Consider the following 21,616-nt stretch of genomic DNA (forward strand, 5'->3'; position numbering starts at 1 on the left):
CCTTAAAGGCATTCCTGGCCTATCGTCAACAGATTTCTCTGCTAGAGCTTAACCCCTCCGACTAGAACTATTTACCATTAAGCTCAGCTCTGATTTAGTAACTTGTAAAAAGTTTTGAGGACTACTAGAACATTTGGCGGGCGTTGCGCGCCCTACCATATAAACAGATGAAAAGAAGTAAATATTAGACAATGAAAACACTGAACAACAGATGAATGCCACAGTGGAAGCCTAACAATATGAATGGATTTGTATTTTAACAAAGATAGGAGCTTATACATGAAAAGTCATTATGTAACTGATACCATAAATCACTTACTAATACAAGGTCGATAATTTTACTATAAGCAGCATAAGTTCATGCACAAGCAATTACAGGTTATCTTAACTATGCCTTCGACTCATTTCAGGAAAAAACTATGCCTTGAACAATACATAAACCACAACAGTAACGCCACAGTATGGTGTAGCTGAATAATCCATAAAAATTTATTGAGTCAGCATGAATCTCAGCTCCAATTCTCCATTCTTGTGACTAAGCATCCTTCCTTCCATTATAAAAGGAAATCATCAGAAGCATGACTATTTAGTACCGAAATAAGGACTACTAAACAATTTTTTATTCAGACTTAGGTTCTGACAATAACCTATCTGATGCTGATAAGAAAAAGAGCTTGTGCATGGGAGGCCAACCTCTTCCTTGCTCTTCTGTGGCCTGGTCGTAGAGGAAAAAAATAACTTATAGAAAACATTTATAATAATAAGAGCATATCTGCCTGCTTCTGTCAAGGGAATAGATATGGGAAGTGTTAGCATATCTCCCTGCTAAATGTATGGAGAACCTTGGAACATTTTGTACTAACAGGAGCTTATTTTAATTCTATACACAATTGATGAGTAAGAGAAAAAGGACAGGTTCACAAACCTACTGGTGCAATGTACGAAGCTAAAGGAAGGAGGAAGGGGAGCACTACCTTAATTCACGCAAGGATATGGCTAAGCTGATTGGCACGAGCAGTTCTTCCTTCTTCAGCATAGCAGCGTGTCCATCCTTCCTATCCAGATCAGCGAGGAGGCGTGGAGGTTAGAACCATCAAATCTGGAGGGGAGGGGCTGGCAGGCCGCTGCCCCGCCGCTGCACCAGCGCCAGCGGAGGAGGGGGTGAGGGAGAGAAGGGGCACCTGCACCGGAAGACAAGGTAGGGGTGCCACGCCGGCCCTGCAGCCACGGCCCCCGCTGCACGCCCAGCCGCGGCTCTCGCCGGACCCCGGAGGGGAGGAGCCGCCGCTCCACGAGGCAGCCCGGCCGGCGCCGCCGGTGCTGCAAGCCTCGCCCTTGCCGGATCCCGGAGGGAAGGAGCGCCACAGTGAGGGGGGCGGGTTGGGACGGTGCCCGCGGTGAGAGCGGGGCTGTCCTGCTCGCCCAAGCACCAGCATCGGCCGGCCAGCACTGCCGGATCTGGATCCCCCCTTCCTCCAAGCCACACCCCACCGCCAGATCCGGATCTTCCAGGAGCGGTCGGCGGCGGTGAACAGGAGGAGCGGCGGCGGGGAGGGACGACGGAGGCAGGTGGAGAGGGAGAAGGGGAGGAAAGGCGGCGGCGTGGACGCAGAGAGCAGAGAGGGAGAGAGAGAGAGAGGGCGGAGGTGGGGAGCAGGAGAGGGGAGCCGGGAGGAGAGCGAGGAGGTTCAGCCGTTCGGAGCTGCGGGAGGGCATTTTCGCAAAGGTGCATTTTGGGGATGTTTGTAATATTAAAATTTTCAAGGAGGACCTATATGAACAATATTAGAACATGATTTCTGATCATTTTGAATGTGTTGCACTGAGTTGCGATTTATAAAAAACTGGAGGGTATATTTGCAAAATAACCAGAACGCGCGCGGGTCGACACGCGCCCAGATTCGCCCGTCGAATGCGGGGAGAAGAGTGCAGAGTAGTAAATTTTAACTATTCTGATGAGCTCTGTTTCCGTATGGTCATCCAAGCACCACGGCCACCAATCTCATGTGACCCTAAACCCATCCACGTTTCATCGCGGTAGCAGTAGAGCCAATTCCCATCTGCTGCGCAAACAAACATCGCAAGGGACTACCGCCAATTAAGCATCTATACATCACTGGACACCGCCACCTCCATCCTCGCGCAGGGGCGGAGCTATGTGTACTCGTCGGTGTCGGCTAACACCGGCGGCTGGCTGCAAAGGCAGTAGTGAATTACTATTCTATACTGTTCACCAAAGGAGCCGACACCGGTGTCCTGTAGAGCTGACACCAGTGGCTCCACCGGCTGGCTCCGCCCGTCCTCGCGTCAGGTGAGTAATCCATATCCAGTGTGCCATCCTCTATCATTTCTTATAGCTCTTCGCGCACTAATAAATCCATTATTGTCAACCCTAATATCAAGAAATTAAAGAGAGAGTTGAGAGGAATTAAATCACCAACAAGTCAAAATCCCTTTCAATTCCTTTATGGGAGGAATTAACCGAACAAGACATAAACAAAGGCGAGTAGGAGAAGAATATAATGTCAGAGACGACAAGCAGGGCCCATTGTCGGGAGGAGGGAGAGAAGAGGTGAAGCATGGCCCACTTTGGCTGCCTTTCTTGCTCCATCTCTCTCGGCATCGTTGGATCGAGTCGCCATCCATCACAAAGCTTATTAACTGCCCCTCATCCGCCTTGTCGTCTGGGGCCCCCCTATGCTTGTCCTTTCGTTGGCGACGGCGGCCTCTCGGACGGGGCATGGTGCGCACAAAGAGAGAGCTCGCATAGCGATGTCGGACGTTGAGGCATTGACCGAGGAGAGAGAGTGAGCGCAGCGAGCATGACGAAGGCGCGGAGACGTGGACGACGAAACAATGAACATGCCGTGTCCCGTTGCGCACGACGAGGACGCAACCATTCGTGCGCGAGGAGGTACCGGTATCCTGTCAAACCCCAGCGGAAGAAGGCCAAGTGGGGGGCCTTCGCCTACCACGTTTCGCCACGTAATACGGGCATGCGAGAAGCCAAACATTTACTAACAGTAGCATCTCGGTTAAGAAAGAAAATGAATCAAACAATAATGGTGAACTACCTATAAAACCAACTATTATTTTTTTCAAACACGTTAGGAGAGCTGGGTAGTTTTATATTAAGAGGAGAAAGAGGTTGGTCCAATTAAAAAAACAACAAACTTCTAAGAATGCATAGATTGACTTAAGATGACATGACAACAACATACAGCCCACAACTGACTAAATTATTATCCTTACTATAATAGAATATAATTTCTTTCATACTGTTATCTGCTTTCCATTGAACTAAATACATATTTGAGGAGCTGATTCGGTAGTTGATACTACTCTGAAATTAGAGGTTGAAAATAAAAAAAATCTAACTGAGATACATATGTGGATCATTATGTAGCCTATAAGGTCAGTCTTAGTGGTAGTGTCATCGACAGTTATCTAGACTGAAATCTTAAGAAGTGTGCCAGTGGAGTGTCATGATGATAACGAGTGTCATGGTGATGACACTTGTCGGTACCCCAGGACTGGGGTACCCCCTCTTGCTGTGTCTAGGCAAGAGTCTCGTAGTTATCCTTAACTACGCCCTGACGACCGAGCAGCCGGACCCCTGTGGTCCTGAGCCCTACTTACCCGGCAAACGGCCCCAGATCCGCTCCCCGCTTGGGGAAGGTCCGGTGATGCCACATGTCCCGGAGGAGGTAGCCCTCAGCCAAAACAGTTGGGGCCCCGAACCTCCCAGGGAGTACCGGACCCCATATACTATACGGACCCCTCAGCAGGGAGGAACCGACACCCTGCCTGGGGCTAGTCCGGAGCCGCCACGTGTCCGTAGGTGCGGGCACGTGCGCGGGGCCGCGTGGCTTCCACTAGAAGACTCGTCTACCTACCGCATTCAATGCGATAGGCGGAAGTGCGCTCTGCCACAGAGCAGGTTGCACTAGTCACGCGCGCGATGCTCGGCATTGTTGCGGACGGAGAAAACGGGATATTTACTACCAGCGCAGTTCCCGAAAAGCTTGGTCATGCCAGCGCTTAATACGTGCACGTCAGCTCAGCTTCCGCCTCGCTTCACGCGCGGGAGACAGTTCAGATCCCGCCTTTTCACACCTTTGTTTGTTACCCGCTCTCCCTGACAGGCGGGTCTGGTCCCCCTTTCATAGACTGGGCGGTTAACACCAGGTGCGGGCGTCGCTTGGGTTCCAGCGACGGTTCCGGAGCGCGCCGGTTGGATCAGGCTACATAAAGGGGTGAACCGCGTACCGTGGTTACTTTCCCGCATTCGCCTTCTTCCTCCCAACCTTTGCGCCCGTTGCCTTCGATCTTTCTCGCCCTTTGCTCCCCCGCGTAGATTGCTCCTCTCCTCCGCAGTGAGATGGCATCCCTTGCTCATGCCCGCCGTTTCCAGTCCGAAGAGGAGCTGAGCACGGTGCGCCGCCTGCTTGGATGGAGTGCACAGGAGACTGCTTGGGGGATTAGAGCAGGCTCGGTTCCCCTCGGCAACCTGCGTGTCGGGGAGTTTGTGCTATTCATCTCGCACATCTCCATCGGCTTGGGGCTGCCGATCTCCTCCTTCTTCTTGCTGCTGCTGGAAGATTTCAGCCTCCAGCTTCAACACCTCACGCCGCACTCCATCCTTCTGACGGCCATCTATGTGCACATGTGCGAGATGTTCGTGGGGGTGCGGCCCTACGTCATCCTCTTCCACTACTTCTTCCAGTTGGTGAAGTCCGGGAAGAGCAAAGACGAGGTGGGGGCCTACTATTTCCAAACAAGGAGCGGCCTGCAGTCGCCGTACATCCCCGGCCTCAACGGCGGGAAGTGGGATGAGTGGCGCAAGGAGTGGGTCATCGCCACCACTGACGCCAACGAGCGCCTGGCCATGCCGACCGAGGGATCTGCCTCCGATCGTTCATCCTGGAGGACCAAGCCGTCCCTGCCACCGGATTTCGACTCCGTGCTGGGCAAGATCAGGTCGCTGGCGGAGGGCGGCCTCACTTCGCTGCACGTACTTGGAGATTTCCTGAAGCGCTGGATCGCCCCCCTGAAGCAGCGGCCACGTCCTGCTTGGAGCTTCACCGACCTCAATGACTGCAGCAGGACCCGCCGAGGAGAGGGGAGCGACCTGACCCAGGAAGCCTTGGAGGTCCTGGTGCGGGCAGTGACGGGAGAAGTCTTTGTCCTGGAGAACCTGATCGTTCCCCAGGGCATCGTCCCCCTCTGTGAGGACTCGCGCCTGAGGACGGCGGTGCTGGCTACCCTGCCAACTCTTGACGACGATGGGCTGGCCGCACGCCAGACCGGAGGCGACCCGACCCGTGGGCTCCGGATCCCTGGCGCGTCCGGGGATCAAGCTATTCCGAGCGCCGCGGGATCCGGCCCCACTACGAAGGGGAAGCAGTCCCGGTGCAACGTTGGGAGATGCAGGCCGGCGCAGGTTACTCATAAGCGACGGAACCCTCCGGCAGCAGCAGCAGCGACAGCCACAAGAGCAGCAGCAGCAGCGACAACAACAACAACAACAACAACAACAACAACAACAACAACACCAACAACAACACCAACAATAACAACACCAACAACAACAACACCAACAACAACACAACAACAACAACAACAACAACAACAACAACAACAACAACAACAACAACAACAACAACAACAACAACAACAACAACAACAACAACAACAACAGGAGCAGCAACAGGAGCAGCAGCGGAAACAGTCCCGGGTTGCGCCTCCGTCGCCACCACGGGAGCAGCGGCAGCAACAGAAGCAGTCGTCGAGCCTCCGTGGTCGCTGGATACCCGGCGCTTCTGGGTTAGTGTTATTCTGCTCACTCCCCTTGTTCTAGGTGCCCTGTTTTTTGCTGAAGGCTTCTTCTCTTGGTTGCCAGGGCCTCTCGCCCAAGCAGTTCTTCCACCATCGCCGGCTCGTCGGCCGGTGCCCAGGCTACCGGGGCCTCGGCAGCGACAGCGGGAGCGACAGCGGGTGTGGGAACCTCGGGTGCAGCGACCTCTGCTAACCCGGTGGTGCCCGATGCGACAGTGGTAGGCGCACCATCATTACGCTCAGCAACGTCCGACGTAGCGGCGGCGGATGCACCAGTGCTGGGCGCAGCCGCACCCGACGCAGCGGCGGCGGAGGCGGAGGCGCCAGTGCTGGGCGCAGGCGCACCCGACGCAGCGGCGGTGGAGGCGCTAGTGCTGGGCGCAGCCGCACCTGACGCAGCGGCGGCGGCTGCGCCAGCGCGGGGCGCAGCCGCACCCGACGCAGCGGCGGCGGCGAGCGCGTCGGCGGCAAGTGCTGCAGCTGTGAACACAATGGCTACCTAGGCCCCGATGCTTGCGCCGGAAGCTCCCACCTCTAGCTCCGATCATATAGCGGAGGAGGAGTTGGAGGTGGTCTTTGGCAGGCAGCTTCTGCAGGGTCCCTTGGAGGAGGAGCGACTCCCCTCCCCCAGGTGCTGGTCCAGGTCCGGCGGTCAATAGAGGAGGCAACCTCTTCTGCCGAGGCGGCCTTCCGGCGGAAGTGGGCTGCCCTGGAGAGCGAACGCCAGCGCCTCTCCGACTAGCACACCCGCCTGGAAGCGCACACGAAGGCTGAAGCCTCCCATGCTGCGGAAGCTCGGTCCAAACTCAAGGCTGACCAAGAGGCCTACCGAGTCAACTTTCGGAAGGTGTTTGACAGGGAGTTCGCAGTATCGAGCCGGGAAAAATCCCTTGCGCAGCGGGAGGAGGCCTTTGCCCTGGAGGTTGTCAGCTTCGCGGCTCAGTGGTCCGAACTTGAGACTGGCCTCGCGGCCCAACGGTCCGAGCTTGAGACTCACAACCAGGGTCTCGAGGTCCGGAGGCAGGAGCTCGACAATCTATCTGCAACTCTGCAGGGATGGCGCGAGCAACTGTAGTAGAGGGCCAGCATGCTGGCTGTTGCCGAGGCGGAGCTGGAGGAGGACCGGAAGTCCCTCGATAAGCGGGAGCCCCTCACCGCCAAAATGGAGAAGCTGCTTGGGCGCCAGCGCGACTCCCTCAAAAAGCAGAAGGAGTCGGCGGAGAAGAGGAAGGCTGAGCTCGAGGAGAGGTCCCGCGAGGTGGAAGCGGCCAAGGCAGCTCTGGACACCCGGGTGCACGAGGCGGTCCAGGAGGCGGTCCGGAAGCTCCAGGAGGACCAGCGCGCGAGGGCCCAGCGAATCGCTGACTGGGCGACCGAAGCGAGCTTAGCACTGGTGCCACTTGGATTGAGTCCAATCCAAGTGGCGGAGCCGCCAGCTTCGATTGCTGACGCCCTCACAGTGTTAAACTCCGCTTCGGATAGGCTCCGGCGTCTGGAGCCGGTCCTTACTGGTCAGCTTGAGACCGAGGGCCGCGAGCTGATCCGTATGGTGGCAGAGCACATCCTGACCTGCCTCCGGAGCCACGACCCGGCCATCTCGCTAGTCCCCGTGCTTGATGGTCCTGTGGCGGAGATGGAGGCCGCCGCTCGGGACAGCGTGCGGGAGGTCGTCGATTTCGTCGCCGCCTACTTTAAGCGGGAGCCTGCAGACCCTTGAGCTGGGCATTGTACCTTTACTTTGTTTTTTGAGTTATGTAACAAAACATTGTACCGTAATGGTTGAAATTTTAAATAGTGGAAAATTTCAACTTAGCTGCTTGTTAATTGCTCTGGTTGCGGTATGCAGCACCCCGGCGCCCTGGCCCCGTGGCAGATAGGTTCAGTTGCTAGGACCTATCTGGCATCCGAGCCGCAAAAGACACCCCGGATCCGGTGGGACAAGCGTCCTTAGGCATAGGTGTAGCATAATTTGCCAGACGAGCAGGCATCTTATTCCCTTCCCTGTGTAGCAGAAAGAACTACAGAGAGGAGAATCAAACTCGCTTGTTTGGTAGTAATGATACTGCGACTTAGCTGCTTGACGCATGCAGGATCGATCCTTGGTGTCTGGCTCAAAGCAAACGCCTCGGACCCCCTGGGAGATAGACTCAGTTGTTTTGAGTCTGTCAACCACCAAGAGTGGACCTCGATCTGCATGAAACCTTTTAAAGCGGATGCCGGAACCCCCTGGTAGGTAGGCTCAATGGTTCAAGGTTGGCTACCACCAGTCAAGGCTCAACCTGTGTACCACTTCAAAGTTACAACTTAGTAGCAGTCCCGCGGGACCTATTTTGGACAGGCCCCAGGCTAGTACGTGGTCCGGAGCTCCAGATGCACAGGTCCAGGCAATTCAGTGCTTGTTACAGAGTGGTGGAGTGTGTAGTCTTAGGGTGCGGAACCAGTCTAAGGCGCTACACAGGGCTCCGGGCCACTCCAGGAAACAACACGACTTTTTCGGACCTGGCTCCAACGCTCCAGACCCTTCCTAGCAGTGGGTGAGGTCACTATGTCGCACCCGATCCTTTGAGATATGCAGCTGGACCTGTCATGTAGGACTTAGGAAGCCAACCCTTGAGCTTAGAACGAGGTCCGGGCCCCTAATTACCCAGCTCCAGGTACTAGGACACTTGTTACAGGGCGGCGGAGTGTGTAGGCTTTGGGTACGGAACCGGCTAAGCGGCTACACAGGACTCCGGACCACCCCAGGAAACAAGCACCCCCTCTCCAGAGTAGGTCCCTAGGGGCCCGGACCCCTTTCCAGCAGCAAGAGGGTCCGGATCGGTACGGTAGTCCAGCAACTCAATACAGATCTTAGTTGTAGCGACAATAGTGGCAGTCCGCGCGGGGGTTAGAAAAGTAAAATCTTGAGAATTGAAATGCGAAATTAGATTTTGACACACAGACAAAACTGGGAGAAAATCTTTCATTTGCATCTTGATATACATGGCTTGCGCGATGGATGCCAGAGGCCGGGTTTACGAGGGCGGACCTCTACCGCTCTGGGCCGCGCGTTAATGCTAGTCGTTGGTGCGATGGATGCCAGAGGTCGGGTTTATGGGGGCGGACCCCAACCGCTCTGGGCCGCACGCTGACTCTATCTTATTACAAAGGAAAAATTCATTTCCCTGCTCTGCCTAAGTGTAAAACTTACGCAAGTGCTCTATGTTCCATGGGTTGGGGAGCGGTACTCCATCTTCTGTGGCAAGGCGAACACATCCGGGCCGGCAAACTTCTGTAACCTTGAAGGGCCCCTCCCAGCTGGGGGAGAGTTTGTGGAGCCCTGCTCGGTTCAGGATCCGTCTCAGGACGAGGTCGCCAGCCCGGAGCTCCCTACTGTGCATGAACCGTTGATGATAGCGCCTGAGCGCCTGGTTGTAGCGTGCATTTCAGATTGCTGCTCGCCACCTTCATTCGTCCACGAAGTCCACATCGTCGCGCCGCAGTTGTTCCTGCATGGACTTGTTAAAAGCCTGGACCCGTGGTGAGCCCAGGTGAATTTCTGGGGGAAGGCATGCTTCAGCCCCGTAGACCGGGAAGAATGGAGTCTCCCTGGTGGCTCGGTTGGGTGTAGTCCGGTTGCCCCATAGTACGCACGGAAGCTCATCAACCCATTTGGCACCATGCTTCTTCAAGCAGTTGTAGGTGCGGGTCTTGAGTCCCATGAGGATCTCTGCGTTCGCTCTCTCAACCTGTAAATTGCTGCGGGGATGTGCCACGGACGCAAAGCATAGATGGATGCCGAGGTCCTCGCATTACTCTTGGAAGAGTCTGCTTTTGAATTGGGTCCCGTTGTCTGCGATGATGCGGTTTGGGACGCCAAATCTGCACACAATGGACTTGAGGAATACGACTGCTGACTTTTTAGTGATATTCACCACAGGGGTAACCTCCGGCCACTTTGTGAACTTGTCGATGGCGACGTAGAGGAACCGGTACCCGCCGACGGCCCGGGGGAATGGCCCCAGGATATCCACGCCCCATACGGCAAACGGCCATGAGGGCGGGATCATTTGCAGAGCTTGAGCCGGTGTGTGTATTTGCTTTGCATGGAACTGGCATGCTTTGCTGGACTATACCAGCTCAGCCGCATCCTGGAGTGTTGTTGGCCAGTAGAAGCCATGCCGAAAGGCCTTGCCAACAAGCGTGCGAGATGAGGAATGACTTCCGCACTCGCCTCCATGGATCTCCGTGAGTAACTCGTGGCCCTCTCCCTGGGAAATGCACCGCATGAGGATACCAATTGGCGCCACGGCGGTAGAGATCCCCTTCTACCACCGCGTAGCGTTTAGCCAATCGGACTATGCGCTCAGCGGACACATCGTCATCAGGGAGGATGTTGTCTTTCAGGTAGCCCCGGATCTCGGAGATCCATGCATCAGGGCTTCCCTAAGCAGGTGGGGGTGACTCCACGAGGTTTCTAGGATCCTTGTTGGCGCTCCTTAAGTATCCGTTTTATCCCTTGTTTATCCTTGATAATGGCATGAATTTAATATCAAAATCACTAACCGTCCTAACCCCGGCCTAATTATTGGTCATTTTCACATATGCACATATATTTTGGAGGAACTTCGTTTTTGCAGGTTTTTGGCCTATTTTGGAGCATGAAATGACGAGGCCCGTGATCGAGTGCTAACACGGAGAAAGACGAAGGCCAAAGCCCAAAGGAAGGACCAAAGCCCATGTTGATTCGAAGCACATTCATGCACATCCATCCTTCAAGAGAGCCCAAAGGACCAAGCCCACGAAGATGAGATCAAGATACTTCGGGATTAAGCAAAGCAAATGAAGATTTAAGGAAGGATTCCCTATCCTATCCTTTCCTCGAAGATATCTCCAAGATAACGACGTCCAAAGGGGTGCAATTGTGAAGGACAGAAACTCTAGAAGATGCGAGGAGTCTACACGTGAAAAATGAGACCGAGGCGAGCCCGAAAAGGGGTAGGCCGGCCGGCCTAGGCCTATGGGGCCGGCCGGCCCAGCCCGTTTTCGAGTCGGTTTGGCCTCCCCTTCGACCGGTGGCTTCCTCGGCTTATAAATAGCTCCCACCTTATTCAACTCGGGGTATCCATCCAACCAGAACTCGACGAAAACCTAGGGCCAAGACCGGAGGGAGACGACAGCCGCTGCAAGTCTTCGAAGTTGTCTAGGAGATGGCTTAGGCCATCCCTAGCCGCCATGGCCTCCCTGCGAGGTTGTGCCATGGTGGAGTTCATGAGCTAGCTGGAGTCGTCAATGGTATGTACTCGGTGGTGACGATCCAAACGAATCTATTATGTGAGTAATGATAATCATGTCTTCCGAATCTATTAGCGATCATGTTCTCCTCTTTCGATTTCATTCTTCTCTTTGGGTTTGATTCATCTTAGATCTATTATCGAGATAGATCACTTAGCATGATCTTGTAGTCATGGTGGCTAGAGGTTCATGGCGGAACTACCAGAGGGGGTTCGACTTGCTTCAGGGTATTTCGTTCAAAAGGGGGGCATCGTGACAGGCCGTCTCCACAGAGTAGGCGGAGTATCGAGGGATCGGATTGGAGATTTTGAGTTTAAAGATGCTTTTGATTGAGATGCATGATTTATCCGCTCGTTAGCTTGAACTACAACTAGATGACGATAGGCCTAGTCATATCTTTGGTTTTGCTATGATTTAGCCTATGTTCATGGATGAGATCAACCTTCACATATCACTCATATCTATTAAAGGTTTACCCTTTATATGCAATCTATGCTTCATGTTAGGATAGATCCATTAGATTAGATGGAAAACCTTAGGTAGTTCTTTGTCGATCCACGGATTGATAAACCTTGGGGGGAATACTCTAAGGGAAAAGCTACACGAACCGTGCGCTTGCGGTATACAAATCGGGGCGCTAAGGAGCGTCAACAAGCTTTTCTGGCGCCGTTGCCGGGGATCGGCAACTCGAACCCTAGGGCGATCTATCTAGGTTTTGGACTAACCCTAAATTTTATTATTGCATATACCCTTGTTTTCTTGTTTGTGTCCTTGAAAGCAGGTGGAAAAAGCTAGACACCAAACTTGGGCTTCGAGAAGTCCACAACCCGCTCCAACAAACTTCGACAATCGACGACAAGACGATCGAGGAGTTCTCGACATCAACATCGAAAACCCTAGATCCACTTCGACAAGATGTGAATAACATCAAGTTTCGCTCTTTAGTGGTAGGTGCTAACTTTTGTTAGTGGCCCAGCATCCGCTATCGAGTCCCCACTCCCCAAAGCAAAAGATGATAAATAAGGTATGCCGTCGTGTCAATTGATTTTAAAGACTAATGTTTTTGGAAAAAAAATTTGTTTGCTCAAGCAATAGGTATGAAGCATGTCCGAAAAGAAAATCGTGCGATTGGATCATCATCATCTATGAAGTGACGCTGTTGTGATGAGTTTTTCGTCCAAGATCAGATATGTGCCATGAGGAAATAATAGATTATTATGAAGCTCCGTCAAGTCTTCTTTCCAACGCATCAAAAATTGTTAATTTTGAAGATCGGTGTGAAGAATTATGGAAAGATCTTTCAACGCTGCGCGTTCTGAAATCTCTCGGGACGAAGCGTAGCGCCGGAGTAAAACAAGCATAACTTTTCCATCCGAGGTCCAATTTGGATAAATGACCACTTGTTGGAAACATGATTTGATACACCTCACAATGAGCTTGGAGTTTGGTACATGTTCTGCACTAGACGAAGAAGCAATTCAACGAAGAAAAGTGCAGCAGCAAACAACAGAGAAAGTGATGACGATGTCAAAGGATGACTAGAAGGCCGAGTGCACAAAAGATGATGATTTGAAGTTGACCAAAGCTGGAGGCAACAAGATTAGAAGAATCATGACACCACCTATCTTCTCCAGTGGGATGATCGATATACTTCTAGTCGAGTGATGCTATCAAGGAAGAAAACCTGCTCAGATCATCAACACAAAACACGGGAGCCTCCACTAATCCCGATACCTTGGGTAAAGCAAGAATCATGGAGAAGACACATCATTGAAGCCATGCTATGTGCTGGTAAATCAATGGTGATGACCTTGAAGCCAAGGACGCACGACAAGACGCTCCAAAGACCACATGATTGAGATCATTGACATCTTCGGATGAATTCACAAGAAGATACTATTCTCATCAATATTCTGCTCGACCTCAGAAGAAAATTGCAGTATATTTTTGGATATTCAAAAGCTCCACGAAGTTCTGATTCCAACGAATCAAGAATGAAGTCAATCGAAGTTTCCCACAAGAAGTTATGGCCAAAACATCAAAAGTCGTGCACTCTGAAATTTTCTGGACAGCACGCAGCGCTAAAGTAAAACGGTCATAACTCTCTCGTTTGGACTCCGATTAAAGCGAATGACCACTCGTTGGAAAGGTAATTTCATGAACATTTCAATAGATCTATATTTTGGTATATGTTCTGTTGAGTATATAGGAGATATTCCACGAAGAAGAGGCAGGAGCAACGTGATGAGAACGAGATAAAGAAGATGACGATGACAACAATGAAGGGGAGCTTGGGCAATGTTTTCATCAAGCGTACATGATAAAATTCAGAGGCTTGGAGCAGAGGAAGAACCCCAATGACATTGGCAAATGAAGACACAAGCGGTCGACTTTCGATAAACGAAGATGTTGCAAACAAACCACGACGGATTACAAGAGCGCAACAATCAACACATGGAGATGTGAGAAGCAAACCACGAAGAGTGCATCAAGATGACATCTCGCACAAAGCACCACAACTCCATTGTGCATGAAAAAGCTCCGAGGCTAAGGTATACACTGAATTCTCAAGCTTCTATTGGTTTTGTTGATAATCTTTAAAAATCTCATGCTCGAACCGATAGTCGGAATGAAAGTTTCAATTCTATGCCTTGTTCTTTTCATGATGATTGGCTAGAGTTTCTTGAGAATGTTGATTTCATGCTTAAAGAACCTCTGCCTAATAATGAGCGCCGCGCTATGCAAGAAACACATGCTGCATTTAATTACACCATGTCTTGTTGATGAAAATTAATTGAGGATGTGATTATGTTGCATATGTTTACAAATAATTACAAATCTCGATCTTGCTTTGCGCTTGGTCAAGCTCATGACCCTAAAAGAGCACATGTCGGGAGAAGCCCCGAATTTCACTAACCATGCAGGACAAGAAACTCAAATGATGAGGAGGGAAACTGTGCCCAAAATTTTGAACACCATCATCAACATCTTCAAGTTTCAAGAACGGAGGTCGCTAAGCCTCATCAATTTTGTGCACAAGTCCAGAGATTTGCAATGCAAAAAAGTTGAATCTTCAGGATCTCCATCAAGTCCTCGGTTCAACGCATCCATGATCGATACAATTGAAAACCCACGGGAGGAGCTATGTCTCAAACATCGGAGATGCACGTGCTGAAATCAGCACGAGGCAGATTGCAGTAACGGGGAAAAAGGGGCATAACTCCCTCAATTGGAATGCGTTTTGGGTAAATGAAGACTTGTTGGAAAGAAGATTTTGTGCACCTTGCATTGGATCAATTGGTTGGTGCAACTTCCAATCTGGACAGAGAGGAAAATCCGTGAAAAGAAAGGTAGCGATGAAGGACAACAAAGAAGGAGGTGATCATGATGTGAGAAACAATTGGGCAAGTTTTCCATTAAGCGTGATTGATCATGTCCAACATGGGAAGTGGAATAAGAGCTGCATGGAACACCTTCACCGCTTGCATGAAGGACCATGGCTTCGCATCAATGAGAAGGTATGTAAGAAAGTCGAGCTCTATGACTCTAAATGAAGCGCTTTGCGGGAGGCAACCCGATATTTTATTTTATATATATTAATATGACCGTCTACATTGCAATATTTAATCGGAATATCAAGTAACATTGTACCATTGCTCTAATAAAAACCACAACTTCATGTTGTTCATTCTAAATGTTATTGAGGGAGCACTTTGTTATTTGAACTTGAGAAACTTGTAGACCTTTTTGTGTGCCTATTAGTGTTTAGAGTCTTTTTCTTTGTGTCCCTTTTAGAGAGAAATATGAAGTGTTGCACCACTCTTTGATTCTAAACTTGTGGCTAGTTAACTTAGGCTAACTTTTTGTTTTGTTTTAGACCACCTCATCATGCCATATCATTTTGTTCACCCATCCCATGTTGCATTGCATACCATGTTGTTCGTCTTGCCCTTGCATTGCATTGCATGTTGCATAAAAAAACTTTTTCTAAAAAAACATTGACTAGCCTCGCTTTTGAGATCCTAAAACCCTTAGAAAAACCACTCATAGAGCAATCCTAAAACCATAGGTTATGTTTTTCATTCAAAAAAAAATCTCTAACTTTTGTTTCTCTCTAGTTTTTTTTTGAAACCTCCTTAGATAGAATTTCTATACCCAACACTCTCTCTCTTCAAAATTTTTGTTTTAAGCCAAAAATATAGGAAACCCATAAACCTACTTCTAAAACCTTGTTAGCTCGGTTGCTTGATCCTTTTTCGATAAATAACATTTTCATTGACAAAAGCCTCACTTCTTATGAAGTGTCGCGAAGGCTTTTTGTCACTCTTAGCAATTGTTTTTGAATAAGCTAGTTGCGGAACAACATCGAAAGGTCCTTTCAACCTTGCTAACACTTGTTTTTGCTAACTCTGCATTTGCACTTTGCATCCATTCCATTGTTCGTGCCCTCATTTCGCTAGCTTGGTCTCAATCTTATTGATGTATGCTTTCCTATCCATGTAATGCTTATCATGATAGCATTTTCCTTTTTGCAATCTTGTGTAAACATGGTGTTTAGACATGATTGAAGACCATCATCATTTAGTTACCAAGCAATGATATTGCATTTGGTTGGTTTATAAGCTTTGCAATGCGCTTTATTTTTTCTTGTGCTATGAAGGCCTACTGATCTTGGGATAGACATGGTGTTTTGACCTTGGTTAAATAAGTCTTTGTGGCTATGGAGAAGTTCGGCAATCTAGTTGTAAATATGGTGTTTAGAACTAGGTGTAAACATTGTCTTTGTTTATATACCTTCCTCTCATTTGCATTTACACTAGCACACACGTACGCTCACTAGTTTCGCTAAGCTAACTTTGCCACAATTTGAGATTTTAGGAATGGTAGGTTTGTTGGCATTTGTTTCTACTCCCGACCGTCACCCCGGGGGTAGTGTGTGTTTAAAATGTTTTGCAGGCATGAAAAAGCGCTCCCATGAGTTCAAGACCAAAAGAATTTCAATCAAGATCGTCAACATCGTCGAAACCCGAGAAGGACGCAGCTGTTTTCATCAATTTGAGAACATGTTCAGAGCTGTACAAGAAGCAAAAAGTTTACATTCAGAAGCTCCATCAAATTCTCATTCCAACGCATTCAAGATCAATGAATTTGAAGACCCGTACAAGGAGATATGGCAAGAACATTGGACGTTGCACGTTCTGAAATTCGTCGGGACAGATTGCAGCGCTGGGATAAAATGGACACAACTCTCCTGTTCGGAATCAATTTTGGGCAAATAAGGACTCGTTGGAAAGAAAAATTCGTGCACTTCGCAATGGAGCAATGTATCAGTACAGGTTCTGTTCTGGAAATTGAAAGAAAAATTCGTGAAGATGAGGCAGCAATGAGACAACGAGGAATTGAAGGTGGCGACGACGACGTGAAGCAATGGTTGGGACTATAGATGTCCATTCGGGCCGCCCGGCCCGATCTGCGCCCAGGCCCGCCCTAGCCCGATCATCTCCGGGCCGTGCCAGGCCCGGCCCTATTCATTATCGGGCCGTGCCGGGTCAGCCCACGGGCTCCGCTGACGGCCCAGGCACGGGGCCGTGGGCCTGTTTCGTGCCGGGCCAGCCCGCAAAGCCCGGCCTGCTTCTCGGGCTCAGGCCCCCCGCGGCCCACGATGGGGGCGTCGGTGCTCGGCAGCGGGAGGCGGCGCGGTGGACCGGCGAGGCGCGGGACCGGCGAGGCGGCGACGGCGGCGGAGAGGAGGCGCGGGACCGGCGAGGCGACGGCGGTGGCGGCGGAGAAGCGCGGCCACGGCGACGGCAGCCCACGAAGCGGCGCTAGATCTAGGGGCTAGCCGAGCCGGCTAGGGTTGCGCAAGGGGCGGCGTCGAGGAGTTGAGGAAGCCCGCCGCTGCCGGCCAGCGGGCCGGAGCCGAGGAAGCCCGCCGCCGCCGGCCGGTGGGCCGGAGCCGAGGAGGCAGCGGAGTCGAGGAGTCGGCGGGGCGGAGTCAGTGGAGCGGAGGAGGTCGGCAGAGCGGAGGAGGTGGCGGGGCGGACGACGGAGTCGAGTCGGGTGGGGCGGGGCCTGCTGCGCGAGGGCGGAGCGCCGGAGCCGCGGAGGGGAGGAGCACTGCGCGAGGAGGCGGCGGGGAGTCGAGTCGGGGGATAGAGGAGTCAGACGGTGTCGGGGGATGGGGGCGCTAGGGTTGACTGGCTGTGGGTTGGGCTGTATGTTTAATACTTCGGTAGGCCTTTGGAGTTAGTGGGCCGCTACCGGGCCGGCCTGCTAATTCCGTGCCTGGCCGTGCCAGCCCACGGGCTGGGGTGACGGCCCAAGCCCGGGCACGGGGAGCGGGCCGGGCCAGCCCGGGCACGGTTTGGACCGGGCCGGGCCGTGCTTGGGCCGGGCCAAATTGGTCGTGCTTCGGGCGGGCTAACAGGTTGCGGGCTACATGGACATCTATAGTTGGGACCATGACTTAGTACAAGAAGAAGTTGTAGGAAATTGAGGCAACAAAGGTGAAGACACATTGAAGATGATATTCATACACATGAGGGAAGGACTTCAAGAATTTCAAGATGGTCCATCTTTTCCTTCTACGCCTAGCATCATGCTAAGCATGGGGGAGGATTTTGTGGACAAGGAAGAAAGATCTCATGGAGAAAGATAATCACAGTTGCCACAAGATGCTCATGATTCTTCTTCCATGCTTAGCACAATGCTTAAGTATGGGGGAGGCCACGCTACACTTCATTACGAGCATCGAGAAGGACGGTAATTCTTCCTCAACTCTCTCTTTTTCTAAATGCTTGTACATATATGCCTTCAACCATAGATGCAACCTTTGTATATATCTCTCAACTTATCACATGGCTTCTAGGAGGACAACCTAGTTTCGTTTTTGTTTTCAATAAGTGTAGGATCGCCATCACTTTGAGCTCACCACATTGATACATTTTGGCAATGCCTTATGCTTATGGAAAAATGATGAAAGTTGCTGCTTTGTTTTACCTACGCTATGTTGTATATGACTTGACCATTTGCTCTCAATTAAATGGAATTAAAATGATTAAATACCGGCTCTTTTAATTGTGGAGGTTAAATGACTAAATTCTAAACCCACATATTCTATGTTGCTCTTTGATTTAAGTCTACCGATGACCTTACACCTTGTGTTGTTTAATTTGAAAACTAAATTCCTATGCTATCTACATTTGTGAATCTCATGATGAAACCTTTAGATTGCAAACTTATATTTTGATGAGTTGGATTAAGATTGATTTCTTTGGTACGAGACTAAGAAGCTGGTCATTCCGTTCTTTTTGTGTAACCTTCTTTTTGCTAGCCTATCTATCCATGCATTGTGAGTTTCCACTTCGGGAATTTTGCAAACCTCGCTGGATATCCACCCTAAACCAAAAATATCTTTTTGTGATTACCTCCTTGACCACAACCCAATTTGAGTATGGATTATCATTTCGACAGAATCAAAAGAATCAAGGGCACCATATAAAGAAAAGTTTTGGGAGACAAGGCTCCCCGGAGATACTTTGATGCCTAATAGAATCGCGAAATCGCTTTGGGTTTGCTTTGCTCTTGCATGGTTTACCTAGAGTACATCAACTATCGTGTTCTTGTTGTTCATTACCGATTATCCTCGTGTAGTGACAGTATGCGGGAGGGAAAGGTTTTGATCCTGGAACACACCTTCAAGCGGTTTTACGAAGAAGAAGGTGAATTTGAGATACTTACCCTAGCTAGTTAGTTCTCCCACTATTCATACTCGAGGACGAGCATTCGTTCAAGCATGGGGGATGGCTGGGTAAGTATTCTATGTTATCAAAAGTTCTAAGGAGCAAAAAGAAAAAAAAGAAAAAAATGAAAAAAGGGAGAAAAGAAAAAAAAAGAGAAGAATAAAATGCTCCTTAGTTCTTTTTGGTTTCATTAATTTTCCAAGTTACTTTGAAGAATTATTCCATACTCAAATCTTCCAACCATGTGCAATCCGATAACGAGAACTTCATTTGTGTCTCGGGATCATCCATTTGCCACTTACACATGTCCACCTATCTAAATGTGTGTGTTTCATCTTTCCCCCTCTCCAACATTATTTTCCAATGGCCTTTTTGACTAGTCTCGGTAATCCCATTAGATCTCTCTCTTAGTTTGACAATATTTCAGATATAATGTTTTGCTATGATTGTTTTTACCTACCAAGCTCCACATAAGCCTTCCACTTTTATATATGAGTAGAATAGGTTGAAAACAATCTAATGTAGGCTTGAGCGACTTGAAAACAAGCGTGCGAGATGAGGAATGACTTCCGCACTCACCTCCATGGATCTCCGTGAGTAACTCGTGGCCCTCTCCCTGGGAAATGCACCGCATGAGGATACCCATTGGCGCCACGGCGGTAGAGATCCCCTTCTACCACCGCGTAGCGTTTAGCCAATCGGACTATGCGCTCAGCGGACACATCGTCATCAGGGAGGATGTTGTCTTTCAGGTAGCCTCGGATCTCGGAGATCCATGCATCGGGACTTCCCTGAGCAGGTGGGGGTGACTCCACGAGGTTTCTAGGATCCTTGTTGGCGCTCCTTAAGTATCCGTTTTATCCCTTGTTTATCCTTGATAATGGCATGAATTCAATATCAAAATCACTAACCGTCCTAACCCCGGCCTAATTATTGGTTATTTTCACATATGCACATATATTTTGGAGGAACTTCGTTTTTGCAGGTTTTTGGCCTATTTTGGAGCATGAAATGACGAGGCCCGTGATCGAGCTGCTAACACGGAGAAAGACGAAGGCCAAAGCCCAAAGGAAGGACCAAAGCCCATGTTGATTCGAAGCACATTCATGCACATCCATCCTTCAAGAGAGCCCAAAGGACCAAGCCCACGAAGATGAGATCAAGATACTTCGGGATTAAGCAAAGCAAATGAAGATTTAAGGAAGGATTCCCTATCCTATCCTTTCCTCGAAGATATCTCCAAGATAACGACGTCCAAAGGGGTGCAATTGTGAAGGACAGAAACTCTAGAAGATGCGAGGAGTCTACACGTGAAAAATGAGACCGAGGCGAGACCGAAAAGGGGTAGGCCGGCCGGCCTAGGCCTATGGGGCCGGCCGGCCCAGCCCGTTTTCGAGTCGGTTTGGCCTCCCCTTCGACCGGTGGCTTCCTCGGCTTATAAATAGCTCCCACCTTATTCAACTCGGGGTATCCATCCAACCAGAACTCGACGAAAACCTAGGGCCAAGACCGGAGGGAGACGACGGCCGCTGCAAGTCTTTGAAGTTGTCTAGGAGATGGCTTAGGCCATCCCTAGCCGCCATGGCCTCCCTGCGAGGTTGTGCCATGGTGGAGTTCATGAGCTAGCTGGAGTCGTCAATGGTATGTACTCGGTGGTGACGATCCAAACGAATCTATTATGTGAGTAATGATAATCATGTCTTCCGAATCTATTAGCGATCATGTTCTCCTCTTTCGATTTCGTTCTTCTCTTTGGGTTCGCTTCATCTTAGATCTATTATCGAGATAGATCACTTAGCATGATCTTGTAGTCATGGTGGCTAGAGGTTCATGGCGGAACTACTAGAGGGGGTTCGACTTGCTTCAGGGTATTTCGTTCAAAAGGGGGGCGTCGTGACAGGCCGTCTCCACAGAGTAGGCGGAGTATCGAGGGATCGGATTGGAGATTTTGAGTTTAAAGATGCTTTTGATTGAGATGCATGATTTATCCGCTTGTTAGCTTGAACTACAACTAGATGACGATAGGCCTAGTCATATCTTTGGTTTTGCTATGATTTAGCCTATGTTCATGGATGAGATCAACCTTCACATATCACTCATATCTATTAAAGGTTTACCCTTTATATGCAATCTATGCTTCATGTTAGGATAGATCCATTAGATTAGATGGAAAACCTTAGGTAGTTCTTTGTCGATCCACGGATTGATAAACCTTGGGGGGAATACTCTAAGGGAAAAGCTACACGAACCGTGCGCTTGCGGTATACAAATCGGGGCGCTAAGGAGCGTCAACAATCCTCGACAGAGCTCACAACCCAGAGCGGGCACCACAGGTGGTATGCCGCCGGGACCGCTAGCTTCGAGGTGCTAGCTTGATCCCCTTCACCCAGCTCAGTAGGCTGGGCGGTAGGTCTCAGCAACCGTCTTTCGAAGACGCCCTCGGGTACGGATGTCCAGGTAGATGCTCTCGCGGAGAGATCATCTGCTGCTGAGTTGAGTTCGCGGGGAACATGTTGCAGTTCCAGGGCGTCGAAGTCCTTCTCGAGCTTCCTCACGTCGATGAGGTATGCCGCGAGCTGGGGATTGTTGCAGGTGCAATCTCCTCGGACCTGCTTGATGATTAGCTGAGAGTCCCCCTTAACCAGAAGCTGCCGGACCCCGAGAGACATGGCTTGTGTCAGGCCAAACATCAGGGCTTCGTACTCCGCCATGTTGTTGGTGGCCTTGAACTCAAGGTGCACCATGTACTTCAGCTGATCTCT

The 21,616-nt window shown here is 50.4% G+C and overlaps 1 protein-coding gene across 9 annotated transcripts; it reads right to left on the reverse strand.

The window, feature by feature from the left end:
- Window positions 1-232: 232 nt before the first annotated feature.
- Window positions 233-1,921, reverse strand: LOC120710072 (homeobox protein engrailed-1-like). Of its 9 annotated transcripts, none has more exons than XR_005689821.1 (4): window positions 1,182-1,921; window positions 975-1,055; window positions 694-782; window positions 233-548 (listed from the first exon to the last, which is right to left on the reverse strand). XR_005689821.1 is itself a non-coding variant. In XM_039995720.1 (4 exons), the coding sequence occupies exons 1-4, from the start codon at window positions 1,730-1,732 to the stop codon at window positions 536-538; spliced, it is 663 nt and encodes a 220-aa protein (XP_039851654.1). In that variant the 5' UTR covers window positions 1,733-1,920; the 3' UTR covers window positions 238-535. The 9 variants fall into 9 exon arrangements, 3 of the variants coding, with proteins under 3 accessions (XP_039851654.1, XP_039851653.1, XP_039851652.1); XR_005689823.1 differs by having other exon boundaries at window positions 238-544; XR_005689820.1 differs by having other exon boundaries at window positions 238-544; window positions 648-782.
- Window positions 1,922-21,616: the final 19,695 nt, after the last annotated feature.

The sequence above is a fragment of the Panicum virgatum genome, chromosome 5K (genome assembly GCF_016808335.1).
Source record: "Panicum virgatum strain AP13 chromosome 5K, P.virgatum_v5, whole genome shotgun sequence".
Classification (NCBI taxonomy): domain Eukaryota; kingdom Viridiplantae; phylum Streptophyta; class Magnoliopsida; order Poales; family Poaceae; genus Panicum; species Panicum virgatum.

Coding starts and splice junctions, on each gene's coding strand:
- LOC120710072 (XM_039995718.1), bottom strand. CDS start 1,732: ATGCACCTTTGCGAAAATGCCCTCCCGCAGCTCCGAACGGCTGAACCT. Junction 716..974: donor ATATCCTTGCGTGAATTAAG/GTAGTGCTCCCC, acceptor CTCTACGACCAG/GCCACAGAAGAGCAAGGAAG. Junction 549..647: donor TTCTTATCAGCATCAGATAG/GTTATTGTCAGA, acceptor TTATAATGGAAG/GAAGGATGCTTAGTCACAAG.